At 39.0% G+C, this 16,420-nt stretch overlaps 1 protein-coding gene across 2 annotated transcripts in view; it reads left to right on the top strand.

Annotated features, from left to right (window-relative positions):
- LOC147317905 (uncharacterized) overlaps positions 1-1,384 on the top strand; it is a 2,705-nt gene extending 1,321 nt beyond the window's left edge. The window contains exons 4-5 of one of the 2 annotated variants that reach the window (XM_086315329.1): positions 77-270; positions 418-1,384. In XM_086315329.1, the coding sequence (XP_086171455.1) occupies positions 77-268 (192 nt within the window). In that variant the 3' untranslated portion in view covers positions 269-270; positions 418-1,384. Of the gene's footprint in view, positions 1-76; positions 275-417 lie in introns of both variants that reach the window. The other variant, XM_086315328.1, reaches the window with a different exon arrangement.
- Positions 1,385-16,420: the final 15,036 nt, after the last annotated feature.

The raw sequence follows: 16,420 nt of genomic DNA, 5'->3' as shown, positions 1-16,420 counted from the left end.
TCAATCTAAAACTACAGATGTAGACTTGTATCAGTTACTTTTTTTACATCTCTACGTCTGCTACATCTGTTTACAGCTGGTTCAGCTGGATCAGCTGGATAGTGACTCAGTGGAGTACTGGTTTGAGAAGCACAACCATGGAGGCAGCGAACACTACAGCCTCAAAACTGCGTGTCAACCGCAGAAATACGTCTGCATATCTCAGAAATATCTCAGCCTCAGTGACACCAAGCGGGATTTGGCTGAAGTCAAAGATGAGGCAAAGTAGATGTATGTAAGTTAGTTTACTTAGTTCTTCTTTTTATGTTCCCTTTAAAATGTTCCCAGGGTTAAAATGGTGCAGGTTCACTATATGTATCTCACATTCTTTGCAGCAGCCTTCCCTAATTATTCCTCTGTGTGCTCTTTGTCCTGCAGGCATTCACCAACAGCCTTTTGCACACATTTACTACAATCCGCTCTGTCTACAAACTGAAGAGGAAGACAGTTTATCTTTAGCTAAATCCAAGCAGAACTCTCTCTTCCTGCTGTGATTTGATAAAGTAGCTGGACTAAGTAGAGCTACAAACTGGAGATTAGTCTGGCTGGCTAATTTTGTGTTCTTGGTATAGGGAGAAAAATGCTTTGGTAGTTGGGTTGGGTGGTAAAAGCACAAAATAAAACTTTGCTCTTTTTTTCATATTGTAAACTACAGGTGGTGCAAAGGGATGAGACTACTGGCCAATCTCAAAGAAACTGTACAAACATTGTCCATATGTTTTTAAAAAGAATTTATTACAAATCCCAATTCTTTAGATTTTCGTATTCATCGTTCCCCTGTGATTGCAATATACACTCTCTGTTTGTTTCGCATGCCACGCTCAGCGACAAAGGTTTGTTCTCGGCACCACAACAAACATAGTGAAGAATTCGGAAAAAGCACTACACACCACGTTTTTGTACGATATGAGTTGTTAGCCCCTAATATGATCAGACACTGTGGCGCCCGAAGTTGGTGTGAAATTTGTTTTTGTTATAAGGAAAGTTCCCAGCGACACACCTAAAATAAATTTCCTGGTCTCACACTCTGAAATGTTTGGCTTGAATAACAAAGGAAACAACTGCAGCAGAATTTATCATGATAAGAAAGGAAGGGCGGCAAAAGCATGCAGAGTGGCTGCAGTACACGAGGTTTTTTAGAGATTTGACAAACCTGGCAAAAAGTTCTTAGTTATTACTGCCGTCAGTAATATGTGGCACACCAAGGAATGTGGTCTACTGGTGGTTTGTGTTGTTGTTGGGTCTTTTTCCTTCGCTCCTGCATTTTGTCTTGAGAAGGCTATAATCATAAAAGATAAACAACTTCTGTTTTATAAGGTGGAAAATAAAGTGTAAAAACACCTCTGCTGCCATGTGTTTGCTTCTCATTTGTGTTATTTTAGAACTTTATGATCTTACCAGCTTTAAGCAGTTCTTGCCAAAGTGAGTAAAGTGCTCATTCATCTTTTTTTAATGTTTATTTATAAGATTTTAAGTTCGAAGTTACATAAAATCACACCAGACAAAGGACACAAGATTCAAAACAATAACATTCAAGCACAGAAAAAAACAAACAGGAAAACAGGAAAGAAAAGAAAAAATACACCGATTAGCCAGTACAAATCAAAAGTTCAAAGAAATACCAGTGTCCAAAGAAGATGATCTTCTGTGTGAGGTCTGTATTTGTATAGCGCTTTACTAGTCCCTAAGGACCCCAAAGCGCTTTACACATCCAGTCATCCACCCATTCACACACTGGTGATGGCAAGCTACATTGTAGCCACAGCTGCCCTGGGGCGCACTGACAGAGGCGAGGCTGCCGGACACTGGCGCCACCAGGCCCTCTGACCACCACCAGTAGGCAACAGGTGAAGTGTCTTTCCCAAGGACACAACGACCGAGACTGTCCAAGCCGGGGCTTGAACTGGCAACCTTCCGATTACAAGGCGAACTCCCAACTCTTGAGCCATGTTAGACAGGGCAACAGAGAGTTCACCAAGTCCAGAAGATGTGGGGAACAAGACCAGGAAGGAATCAGGGTCTGGCAGAAGTGCAGTTTCACACAAACACAAAGTGCAGTCAAATGGGTTAAAGTTTATGTTGAATCCCCATTAATATGATTGAGAGAGGGCCCCAGATTTCAACAAACTTAAAATGAGTGTCAGCCAGACAATAATGAACCTCTTCAATATACAAACGTGCAACCATCTCACGTAGCCAAACCCTAAACAGTGGAGGAGATGGTGATTTCCAGGCTCTGAGAATAAGTCTTTTAAGTGCTCATTCATCTTGAGGATTATCTTACCTTCTCTCTCTCTTCATGATGAATTCTGCTTGTTCAGGTGGCTTTTCCATCCAGGCAGACTGTGTCACTGAGCATAGCACAACCTGCAGTAAGTATCTGGAAGACAAATAGAGCTCCCAAAAAATGCCTCATATTTTTTTCCATATCCAAAGAGCTGCTGGAACAGACACAAACTCTGCAATACGAATCTGGATCAACACAGTACCGCGCTGGGACCTTTATGCTTCGTTTCCTGTTTCCCTGGTTGCAGAGGTCATCCGGCTAGGTGTTTCTTTTTAAAGTTAAAATGTCACACTGCCAGTAAATTGACCTTTTTTCACGGCAGCAGAGTTTCCCTTGAATGTGAAAATGTTCCTTAAATGCTCTTTGCATGCGTCAACAGTGGATATCTAGGCTAAAGAGTATTTTCTTACATTTGTGTAACTAGTAAGTACATTGTTGCAAAACTGTTGGGCGGTTGTTATGTTGCAAAACTGTTGGGTGGCTGTTATTTTTGTTTGTTTTTCCACAAAAATGTCTATGGTGACTTTTTTGAGAATATTTAGTGATGTCCAGCTATAGTGAAACTTGCTTAATACTTCAATATATCCACCCAAACCCAAAAGAATGAATGCATTTCACAACGCTTATTCTTGAAGGTTAATAAACAGACATTTCTTCTTGATGGAGTCCTTTACACGGGTAGATAGGTATGAAGTTATTTATGTGTAGTGAGTGAGGTCAGATTCCAGTCGGGCCCAGTTTCCTCTCTCGTGTTGCCACTGTGCTTTTGTGTAGCTGTCAGTGGAAACTTTTTAGTCTCTTTGACATAAAAAGCATCCTAAAACAAAACATACACAATTGCATTTATTGTTAAACAAATATGAGAAAGTCAAAGTGCATAAAAAATGGCCATAAAAGTAAAGGTTTACAGTTTCTATCTTTTATTGTTTTATAACCATTCAAACCTGACAATAATCCTGGACGTGTACAAAAACTTTCATACGTATTCGGACAGTGACAATGGTAAAAAGAGAGTGTGCGCTCTTTCAGCTTTAAGGTTTTACATTCCAGGACACAAACCCAGCTGGATCTCACAGGTCCTCAAATGAACCTTGGAATCACTTGGAATATTACACTGCCAAGTCAGCTCATGACGCTAAGCAGAAAGAAATGCAAAACACATGACTGAGGTTACAGTTCAAGTTCAAGTTCAACTTTATTGTCACTTCAACCATATACAGTTTAAAAATACACAGTGAGGCGAAACAACGTTCCTCCAGGAACCAAGGTGCTACAAGACAAGTTAGTGCAAAAAAAAAAAAAAAATATAATATATCTAGTAATAATATTGTGCAAAAGAGCATTTACAGGTTGGTGTGTGCGATGGTTTGGTGGTGTAGGTCAGTGTGTTTGCGCTTTGTGTTGGTTAGTCAGTCCAGTCTCAATGTTTTGAGGTATTTGAGTTAAGCTGAGTGATAATGTTAGTGTATGTGTGTGTGTGCGTGTTTATCAGTCAGTCCCTTTTTGCTGAGGAGACGGATGGCTTGTGGAAAAAAGCTGTTGCACAGTCTGGATGTGCGTGCCCGAATGCTTCGGTACCTTTTTCCAGATGGCAGGAGTGTAAAGAGTGTGTGAGAGGGGTGTGTCCGATCAGCCACAATGCTGGTGGTTTTGCGAATGCAGCGTGTGGTGTAGATGTCCTCAATAGAGGGTAGAGAGACCCCGATGATCTTCTCTGCTGTTCCCACTATCCGCTGTAGGGTCTTGCGGTCTGATATGGCACAGCTCCCAAACCAGACAGTGATGCAGCCGCTCAGGATGCTCTCAATAGTTCCTCTATAGAAGGTGGTCAGGATCGGTGGTGGAAGCCGGGCCTTTCTCAGTCTTCTCAGAAAGAAGAGACGCTGTTGGGCTTTCTTGTGCAGGGAGCTGGTGTTGAGGGACCAGCCGAGGTCCTTCTCCAGGTGTACACCCAGGAATTTGGTGCTGTCAACGATCTCCACAGAGGAGCCGTTGATGCTCAGCGGTGAGTGGTCGCCTCGTGTCCTCCTAAAGTCAACAACCATCTCTTTTGTCTTGTCAACATTCAGAGACAGGGCTCAGTTACAGTGTTTAATGTTAAAATTCTAAAATTCTCCTTCCTAATACTAACTGGAAGGTGACTGACTGTCCAAAACTCAGCAGAAAACTCTGCTGCAGGCTGCAATTAAGATAAAAAATACTTTATTCATTCCATATGTGAGAAATCCTTTTGTTATAGGGCCTGAAATGACATTATTACACCAGTAAAGGGATCTGCCTCTGTGTGGAGTTTGCATGTTCTGCTAGTGTTTGCACCTTTAATTAAAGTTTAACTAAAGCTTTTAGGATTTATTTATTTATTTATTTCCATGATTTCTTTTTTTTTAACTCCAACTACTCATTTGTACTATGCTTTTATTTCAGAGTGCAATGATATAATAAACTGCATAATTTCCAATAAAAAAAATGATGCGATGGCAGCTGCATCCATCTATACTGTAAACATTTTATTTCAGACTTTATGATGGTGATAATAATGACTGATATTTTTTCTCTCATATAACAGTGTTGACTAAACGAAGCTAATAAACCTATTGCACAATGCTTCAGATAACACCAAGGTTTAAAGACAGAAGTCACCCTGCAGGAACCGGGCGAGACAGTGTGGAGCAACACACAGTTAAATATTACTCTTCTGAGTCTGACTGATCAAGAATTTTTTTTCTGTAGGTTGTGGTCTCTTTTGAAATTAGGACTCAACTTTTGATAACATGTTTTCATTTTTTTTATTACTTTACATTTACAATCTTGCTTCAGTGCCATGACTCCCAGTCGTTGTAGTGTTTATCACTTGAAAAAATGATAAGCGTTCTTTGAAAGTGTTATTTTCACCACCGTCAATAAAAAACAGCCTGGCTTTGATCCTCCCGGTTTAAAAGCTGCATGAATGCTTTCTTTGCTGTAAAATCATTGATTTTATCCTAACAGCCTGCATGTGGATTGCTTACTTTATTGCACAAGTGTAACGAGTAAGGAGGAAATGCCAGAGCTCCACACTTCAGTGCTACCTTTAGGCGACTGTTGCTGTGATTTGATGCTGTATAAATAAAACTGAACTGAACAGAAAGTGAACTGCATTACCTCCAGAGACATCTGCTTCTTTTGTAACTATTTTTTTTTAAAACTAATTAGCCCTGAAATGGAAATTGAGCACTAAACGTCTGGGACACACTTAAACAAACAACGGAAGACTGGATAGATGTTGTTTGAAAGCTGTCACCCTTATAAACTTTCAGCTGTGACAAACCACAGCAAGTAAACAGGAAAGTTCCTCATGCCACAAGTGGACAAAACACTGCTGTAAAGTGGAAAAAGGCCTTAATCCAAGCTAAATCCAATTATGTACTCTTCTTCCATCAACCTTAAAATTATATGTTACACTGCTTGCCACCTTGACCAATACAGACCTTACTTTACTCTGGATGTGAAGTGCTTTATCTCACTCATCCACTCACAGAGCATGTGAGCCTGACATAGAAGGCCCTCAGGGAGGTGAATAATAAGAACAGTGTGTTGTGAGGAAAATCATGCGTACTTCTGAAGGGTGTGGACACATTTGACACATATTAAATCACTCTTTTTTATTACTTGTAATGGGAACATTTATTGGTATTTTACTGGTATGCAGTAAATGCTATATGTGCAATTCTTGTGCAATTCTTCTTCTGACGAAGTTGTATTCTTGTATTTTCCTACTCAGTTGTATATAGTATTTGTATTTCTATTTTATTCTATTGTATATATTATTCTATTCTATTTTATTCTATTGTATATAGTATTTTATTTTATTCTATTGTATTTTATTGCATTCCAGTGTTTTCTCATTTCTGCTACATATCTTTGCACTTTTGCTGTAACAAAACAAATTTCCCACCTGTGGGACTAATAAAGGTCATCTTATCTTATCTTATCTTATCTTATCTTAAATGTTATGAACCAAGTTGAGACTGTGGACCTGCTCCTCAGTTGGTCTAAGCCTGCAGGCAGTCAGGATATTACAAAAAATGCCAAAAATGAGTGCATCTGGTTATCTGGGACTGGTGTGCACATGTTTTAAAACAGTCGAACTGAGATAAAACATTGAGTGAATTAATTATAGGAATTTGGATTTTTAGGTTCTAGGTATCTATCAACGTTTACATCGCTGTATTTAAGATTATTTAAGATTTTGACAGTTTTACTGTTGATCAAAATGTTATTCATGCATAGTATTTTACATTCGTGTTGCTATATAAACATATTTTAAAGCAATTAGAAAAAAACAGAAATAAAGTACAAAACCACCAATCAACTATACAAAGCCAATAATAACTGATCAAGCTTTGCATGACGCAGGGCTATATAGTATGTCCAGAACAGGATCGTCATTATGCTGTTAGATCACATGTATCGGTGTCTTTTGTCACCGCAGTTTTAGATAAAGTGGCTATTCAGGATTATATTTTTTCTCACCTGCTTCACAGTTACTGTAAAGGGAGAAGCTTCTTGAAAAACTAATATGAATTATTAGCACTCAAAACGTGCGGCTATCCTAAATGGGCGTTCTTAAAGTCAGCAAAGAGGCACAGAAAAGAAGATCAGACACCAGCGAGGGAGGACAGACGCAACAACATTGTCATCCCCTATGTAGCCGGTGTATCAGAGAAACTCAGGAGAGTTTTCTCCAAGCATGACATCCCAGTGTATTTCAGACCCAGCAACACGCTCAGACAAAAACTGGTTCACCCGAAAGACAAAACGCCAAAACACAAACTTAACAATGTGGTGTATGCTGTACAGTGCAGCGAGGAATGCTCAGACCTCTACATTGGAGAGACCAAACAGCCACTTCACAAGCGCATGACACAACACAGAAGAGCCACCTCCACAGGACAAGACTCAGCAGTCCATCTGCATCTTAAGGATAAAGGACACTCTTTCGAGGATGCCAATGTTCACATTTTGGACAGAGAGGACAGATGGTTTGAAAGAGGAGTGAAAGAAGCCATCTATGTCCACTGTGAGCGACCATCTTTGAACAGAGGCGGGGGTTTACGACACCAACTCTCTGCCATCTATAATCCAGTTTTGAGATCCCTTCCCAGACGCCTTAACGCCCACTCACATCCTGGGCCATCTGATCTCAGGAATTCGCATGATAAGGTGGGGCCAGGTTTCACAATGAACACACCCGAAACTCTGGCTGATTGAGACCCACGCCCAGTTTCACACCTTGGCTCAGGCGATTAGAGGATCATCAGGGGGTCCTTTTGTCCCTCTGTGGGGGATACTCCCACTAGGTGGATTTTGTGAATATGAACAATAATATTTGTCTTTATTTATTTAACCTTTTTATAAACCCAAAAAATATAGCAATATATTTCCGATCTTCTTGATTATATAGGGGAGATGGTCTGTGGTCCTAAAGGTAAGCCCTCTTCCTCTCAACTATGCAAGAGGTAGTGTTCCCAGATGGTCCGTGACTTCCCCCACAGTCAGCCATGGGATCCCAAAACTTCCAACAACAAATTCTTGTGAAAATCAGAAATAAATCGAGGTGCACACACATAGATTGACTTTATGAGTTGTATTTGTCTTTGCAAAGGGATAAAGCAACAATAACAATGTTATCGACCAGCTAGATAATTCGGTATTGTGTTGTGATCACACAATACATTCAGAAAACAGTGAGCAAAAGATCAGTCATATATCAACATGTGGTCTGTCTGAAAGATTGCATGGAATGAGAAAAAGTAAGATTTTAGTAAGATTAGGAATTTAAAAAATTGAATGACTGTGTCTAATCAGCTCAAGTAGTTGGATGCCAAACCTCACAAAGCAGGAATAAACCAGCAAACATTTGTTTAACTAAACCAACGAATGGAAGGAATGCAGAGGAACTACTGAAGGATCTGGATTCGTGACATTGGCAATTCTGAAAACTGGTTTTATCGTTTTGTAAGGGAGTACGTCTACATTTAATCTTTAATCCTTTAATCTTCTAGCCTATTAGTGTTGGGTGGCATGCCAAATGTACTTGAATACTGATCATAATTTCATAATTCATATTATGTCTGTGAAGGTTCTCAGTCATCCAGGTCATCGTAGTCAAAGGAGCTTGCAAAGAAAAGCGTCTGGACTTCTTTAAGTTACTTGAAGACGTTTCACCTCTCATCCGAGAAGCTTCTTCAGTTCTAAGGTCAAATGGTGGAGAGTCCCAGATATAAACCTAGTGGGAAGAAGCTTCTCGGATGAGAGGTGAAACGTCTTCAAGCAACTTAAAGAAGTCCAGACGCTTTTCTTTGCAAGCTCCTTTGACTCCTGGACCCTTCACACAGACACTGCTATCAGGAAAGCACGCCAGCGACTCCACTTCCTGAGGAAGTTTGGCATGAATGCCAACATCATGTCAAAGTTCTACAGGAGTGCGAACGAGAGCTTGCTGACAGGCTGCATTACAGTCTGGTATGGGAGCTGCTCTAAAGGCAGCTGGAAATCACTACAGAGAGTGGCGAAGGCTGCAGAGCGCATAACAGGCATGAGGCTTCAGGACATTCAGGACATTTATTTCCAGCAGTGCCTCTGTAAAGCATACAGCATTATTAAGGACCACAGCCCCCCAGCATGCCAGCTGTTCTCCTTGTTACCGTCTGGCAGACGTTACAGGAGTCTGTCTGCTCGGACTACAAGACAACAGTTTTTACCACCAACCAATTCGTCACCTCAACTACAACGCTTAAACACACACCACACTTCACAGGATGCACACAGAAGAATCTATCTATCTATCTATCTATCTATCTATCTATCTATCTATCTATCTATCTATCTATCTATCTATCTATCTATCTATCTATCTATCTATCTATCTATCTATCTATCTATCTATCTATCTATCTATCTATCTATCTATCTATCTATCTATCTATCTATCTATCTATCTCTCTCTCTCTCTCCATATGTATATATACATATAGAGAGTATACTGTTATACTGCTGAGAGACTTGTGTTCTGTTCATCAAAGACATTTCATTGCAATGTTGACCCTTTGCTAACTTGCATATGACACATAAGGCGGAAGCTGATAAAGCTGAAACTGAGATGTCTCTATAAATATTCTATGTTTACAATTCGCCCTCATCAGAAAACATGCAAACGTTGACTTTACTGTTATTTGACTCATTTGCAAAGGCAAATAAAACTCATAAAAAAACAACCTGCATTTGTGTACACTTTCAGTTATTTCATCCATCTATTTGGTTGGGTTTAGGCAAAGATGGTGAATTGGACTGAAACAGAGCCATGTCACTGTCAACTAAAAAAAAAAAATCCCCAACATCTTAAAGATACTTTACCACCAAGGAGTACTGAACATGCATATGTGATGAGTGAAGAGTGAAACCAGTCTCACTTTGCGGTGCCAAATGTTTTGTGCCACATATTCCAAGGTTCACTACTTATTTGTAGGGAATGAAGACTGGCTTAAACAAAATTCTGAATTAGCATTATCTCCTGGAATGTTCTTCAACTCTTATGTAAGCTATCAAGAAAGGCATTACTTTATAAATTATTACCTGTCTGAAAACCCACTTTTATTCCTTGGCTTTTAAATCACAATGAGTTTGTGCTACTTTTATTCGTCTTATTTCTTACTCAAATTTTCTCATTTTATGCTTCTTTTTCTTAAATTCTATCATGTCTTCCTATGTTTTTATCTCTTCTGATTGACTTAAATGTACAGCAGCTTGGTCAACAGTTGTTGTTTAAAATGTGCTAAAATGCATTTCCTATAGTGGTCTTTTCTAAATATTTTTTCACAGGTAGATGGACTTGATGCCAGAAACCACAATCAGATCACTTAAACTGGTAGATGCAATCCAACAAAAACACATTTCTCCAAACAGATCTAAGACTGTCGAGATATGTAGGGAGTTTTGGTTCGAATGGCTAAAGTTTGGATTATATTCAGGACATTAAATATATCTGGGACTCTCCACCATTTGACCTTAGAACTGAAGAAGCTTCTCGGATGAGAGGTGAAACGTCTTCAAGTAACTTAAAGAAGTCCAGACGCTTTTCTTTGCAAACTCCTTTGACTATGATGACCTGGATGACTGAGAACCTTCACAGACATTCAGGACATTAAATTTTCTTTCATTTCCTTACCATAAAATGCCATAATTCAAACAGAATCAAGCTTTTATCAAGCACTATCTGGTCTTCTTGAAAATGTTACAAATGAGTTATGCAGACTGGATGGCTACTGGCAGCAACCTGAAATTCCCCAAAAATACAGCTAATAGAGAATGGCCAAAAAATAGCAGTTCCCAGAAAAGAGTCGATGCAGTCAGTTTTCCATTTGTAAAGCTGATCACAAACCAATGGAATGTGAAATTTAGAAAAAAGAACTCATTTATCTGGATTCTGTTACAGAAACAGTGAACAAAAGCCATTTATTACACAATGATCTGGAGAAAAGTTGAACAGTTAAACAGAACATTGGTGGCAAACCAAAAACATTGTGCAAGCGCAATAAAAAAAATCACAACAATAACACTGTGTGGTCACTGTTTAGATTCCGAGTTGATGATAATCAACCAACAGGAAAGCAGCTGGGCATTCAGTGGAAATATGATGTACATCAATATCCTTCTGAATGAACCATCTAACACGGCAAAAATGAGAAGACGAAAAGCCAAAAATGACTAAATCACTTCACAGGTTGGCAGGTTGGGCTGCGCTCTCCCCTCTCACATCCCTGCTGGAAACTTCAAGGGTGAACCTCTTGGATCCAATCTTCTGAACTGCTCAGCTCACAGGAGACAAAAGCAAAGAGCCCTGAATCTCTTTTATACCTGCTCACGCTTTCTCCACCTTCTCGACCTGGCCATCACATCTTTACATTTTGGTCATCCAACTGAATCTACTCATCCAGTGTCCACCTTATCTGTCTATGGGACTTAGAAGATTTAACACATAGTTTAAACTTTTAAACTTTAAAATCCCATTTTTTTACATGGAGAATTCACATTCATTCACATATGGATAAAATTCACTTCATGTTTCATTTTATGTAATTCTACTTCAATTAGAATTGTCTTTAGCACATTTTCACATTAACATTCATTGTTTTCAATTAGAGGAATACTTTCTTTTACTTTTTAAAACTCTGTGTTTGTCAATCACTTATTTATTTTTAGCCACTCTCTTTATTAAATCATACATTTTGTAAGGCAGACATTCACTAAGATTAGTTGCTCTAGTGTGTCGTTTTCATCTCCACATACTAGTTAACTTAAATATATCTATTTTAATTTATTTTATTTATATTCAATATGCCAGTATTGAGCAATTGAGCATAATTGACCCTCACTAAAACCACATATGAGTTATGTAACTGGTACATATTTATGTTTATTATGTTGGGGTATATATTGATAATTGTTCAAATCAAGTCAAGTGGCTTTTTATTGTCGTCTCACTCTGTACTGTACCACAGTACAGAGTGAAACGAGACAACGTTCCTCTGAGACCCTGGTGCTACATATGACATATAACAGACAATCAAAAAAGGACTACGTAAAGTGTAATGTGCAAAAATATATTCTGCAGATAAGTGCTTGGTAGGGACATGTATGAAGCTGTGCGTGTGTGTCATTCCAGTCACTGAGTGTTCAGGAATCTGACGGCTTGGGGGAAGAAACTGTTCGTTAGTCTGGCAGTGAGGGCCGGAATGCTCCGGTACCTCTTTCCAGAAGGCAGCAGGGTGGAGAATGTGTGCGGGGAGTGTGTGGGGTCCTCCACAATGCTGGTGGCTTTGTGGATGGAGCAGGTGCTATAAGCGTCTGTAATGGAGGGAAGAAGGGCTCCAATGATCTTATGAGCTGCTCTCACTATCCATTGTAGGGTATTGCAATCCAATATGGTGCAGTTACCATACCAGACAGCGTTGAGCAACAAACTGGGCTAACCAGCAGTAAATAGATAAGTCATGGTTCCATTAACCATTAAAGCACTTAAAGTAATTTGTCTGATTCAGGATTACGTGTACGATGATTTGGTGACATAGTTCTTACCTTCCTGCATGCCTGGAGACACACACAAAGCCCTCAAATTTATATATATATGTAAACCTGCTGAGTCTGAAACCAAATGAGCTCAAGGAGCAAGGAGATAACTAAATGGGGAGACAGACATAGAAACGTACTTTATACAGGAGAACTGAGAAGAATTTCTCTTCAAATAATCACTGAGGGGAAACCTGTGCACTAACAACATGTTCCTGATAAGATACAATCAACCTATGAATAGATAAACATGTACACTGGTCACAGCTGCCTTAACTTACCGACACAGAGGTGCAATGAGTCATTGACTTAATGTGGCAAGTCCCTTTGTCATTAACCAGTGGAGGAGAAGAAGGAAATGACAAGTGAATTTTTTCTACAAATTATTTTTGCCATGGTGACACTCCAAAAACAAAGCCAATAATATTCTAATTATTGCTTAATCGGAAAACTCAATTTGATTCTTTCTAGATTTAACAGGTTCTGTGTTTACGTGTATTTGACTTTCTTAAAACCACAGGAATTTGGGCTTTTTGAAATTTACTTAGGGTCTTTACACATCAAATCCTTTTCAGACACATATTCTTAGTGCAGCCATTCACACTGACCACATGGTTTTGCTGGAGGATTTTGCGGCATTTATTTTTAAATCAACCAAGCTCGATTTTTCAACTGACCAATCAGCATTTGGCAACATATGCTTGTAACTTTATTGAATATAAAAGTAGTTTTTACCTCAGCGCACAGAGAGATGCTGCTCTCTGAAACCATGTTTCTGCCTCCCTGTGTTCCCAACTCTGCCAACAAACTGCCTCACTGACACCCTGAAGTATGTATGAAGGCAGCTGTGACAGAGCTTCAGTCCCTGATTCAAACAGTAAAATGTGAGAATTGGATCAACCCAGAATCTCAGTTTCTTCTTTTTCTTGTTCAGAAACATCAGAACCTGCTCGTCATGGCTCGATGTCGACTTTATTATTTTTTTCACAGCGCGTATTTTTGGAGACATTTTTTTTCCCCCAAACAGCAGGTTCAGTGTGTATATATTTAACACGACAAGTTCGGATCATGAAAATTCAAAAAAAAAAAAAAATTGAACTCACTGTAACGAGCACAGATGCTAATAACATGCTTATAACAAGGTGCAATAATAATTAATGTGCAATAATAACAGTGTGCAATACACATACACTTATTCTTCTTTTTTATACTAAGTTAATATACTGTGTTGTGTTGTTTGTTGCGTTGTGATGTGTCATATCGTGTCATGTTCTGTTATATGTAGTGCCGACGTAGGACAGTTTTTCCAATTTCATTGTACTACTGTACTATGTATGACTGTGCAATGACAATAAAGAGTTATCTTATCTTATCTTATCTTATCTTAATGCTAATACTAGGTTGGCCCCTCATTTGCCTTCAGCTTGAATAGAAATTACTAGAAACTACGTAAAGTACATGACAAGAAAGTGTCTTACAGCAACTACAGAATATAAACAGAGATTCACAAGGGATAAACAAATGGCTAAATACAAGTGAAACCTGTCTTGGAAACTGTCAGTGTGAATCATATGCAGGTGTTGGGTGTGGACATGACATAAAATGGCTATTTAAGTCAGCCTGAAAGTACTTTCTCACAAACATTTTGACTGATGCTTCTTAAACAGATCTTATGTCAAGCCCACACCCAATTCCTGTGTATGACTCACACTCTTTATCAACTATCCAAAAATTTGTTTTGTTTTCATTTGCGCACAAAAAACAAAACAACAAAATAGAATTCGACTTCCTTGTGCACTTGTCTATGACGTGTTTTACTTCTTAACTTTAAACGTTACTGTAAAAAATCGACTTTTAAATTGTTCTCTCATTCACCTGACAGAACAATTCTGCAACAATGCGCCCGTATACAAATGGATTGCATTTATACCTCACTTTTCTGATCTCAACCTCACACAGCGCGTTACGCTACAAGGCGCATTTACTCCTTTGCACAAATTCATACAACCCAACATTCATCCCTCAATTTTCCGACCCTTTTATCTAATTCAAAATCAAATTCAAAATCAAATTATTTAGCGTGACTATAATGTTATTAATCATCAAAAAGATCAAAATTTTCCAAAATTTTACTTGTGGGTTATATTATGTTGTAACTAGTGCTGTCAATGTTAATCTCATTAAAATGATGTTAACGCCATAACTGCATTAAGCTCCATTAGCAAGCTAGCGCGGATCGCCCAGTGCGTGGGGCTGCACGGCACTAACATGTTAACGAGCTAACTGCGCTAACGCCTTGACGCAGTGCAGTCCCACGCACGGGGCGATCCATGCTAACTCGCTAACGGAGATTTGCTGCGTTAATACGGTTATGACGTTAATGTCATTTTAACGAGATTAACGCTGACAGCAACAAATATGCAACTTCTGCTTTCTTGCTGCTAGGTAAACTCTAAGGTCAACGTAGAAGTCAAAAGGCCAACTTGAGATAAATCATGAAGTCCAATTTCATGAAAACCAGGTGAAACAGTTTAGGAAGAGAGGCCATAGCAAAGAAACTGAAACACGTATCACCATTGGATCACTTTTGCCAAAGTTCAGGGGTCAAAAGATATTTGAATTTTTTCTGGATTTAGTTAAGAGGGTGAAGTTTTAGAACTTGCCTAGCAATATACAGCAATAACCCATTCATCCATTTTCTTCCTCTTGTTCTTATCAGAGTCACGGGGGGCTGGAACTTCTAAAATAGGACGAGAGGCAGGGTACACCCTGGACAGGTGGCCAGTCTGTCGCAGGTCTAGCACAAAGAGAAAGACGACCATTCACACTCACATTCATACCTGTAGGCAATTTAGAATCACCAGTCCAGTTGGCCCAACTAACTGCATGTCTTTGGACTGTGGGAGGAAGCCGGGGTACCTGGAGAGAAAACATGCAGACACCACACAGAGAGGCCGTGGCCACATGAAGGATTTGAACCCAGGACCTTCTTGCTGAGAGACAAAACTGCTGTACCCTGTTTGTTGCTGCTTAGCAACGAACATAAATAACTTAATAAAAAATGCACATGGTACATGAGTACCTATGTTCTTCTATCCAGAAGCACAGCATACTTTATTACTATTTTTGTGCACAATTTTCTTTTCAAATCCTTTAAATTGGTCAGTGTGTTTGTGTTGCTATTGACTACATGTAAATTCATCACACTTTCTTTAACTGACTGGCATAGAGTCACAGTGAGTCACTTTGCACTGTCATCCTGAAACTGAATTTTGTCTACATGGTGTTTTGTTAAGGGGCATGTTTCCACAGCACGAAAACAATAATAACTTTATCTGTGTTATTTAACGTCACTCTGGTCATATGTATGAATACACTTTCGTGATTTTAATAGTTTCGGCAATGGTTTCGGTGGAACGACGTACGTGACTTGAGGCGGAAATGAATAGATTGCAATCCAATATTTTTCCTTCTGTAAATAGCCTATGAGTTGTTCCTGTCACACCGCTGGACGTGAAGTGTGGACACCCAACTCTGCGAACAAAACTGGAAAATGAGATGATGTAGGATTTTCAAATTGATAGCATAGGCAAATCTACTAAAAATCTCAGAAAAGTTGAAATATAGTTTTCTGAAAATCTTGTGAGCACAATAGCTTGAGGAAGATGTCACCTAGGTTTAAATATTAGTGACCTTGAAGAATTCTCCTTAGATATTCAAACTCACACCATACATCCATCTGTTAGCGTTTTTTTTTTATTAACTTATTGAATAGGTGTAACTAATGAAGTATTTGGTGATTGTATATGTGAGGAGGAAAACCAAACTTTAAACATCTCTATGCTAATCTGGTGGACATTAAGAGGTTTATTAGTATGAACAACATCATGTCAAATACAGAATAAGAAAAATGTAATCAAGCAAGGATATTTTCACCTATTTTCAACTGATGGTATATAAAAATGTGCACACACAGTTAAGCCTAAT

This window comes from Aulonocara sp. 'chitande type north' Nkhata Bay, linkage group LG12, assembly GCF_057382095.1.
Source record: "Aulonocara sp. 'chitande type north' Nkhata Bay isolate Kocher_YH1m ecotype deep benthic linkage group LG12, A_spYH_male_GT1.1, whole genome shotgun sequence".
Lineage (NCBI taxonomy): Eukaryota > Metazoa > Chordata > Actinopteri > Cichliformes > Cichlidae > Aulonocara > Aulonocara sp. 'chitande type north' Nkhata Bay.
This window is presented reverse-complemented; position numbering and strand designations above follow the sequence as displayed.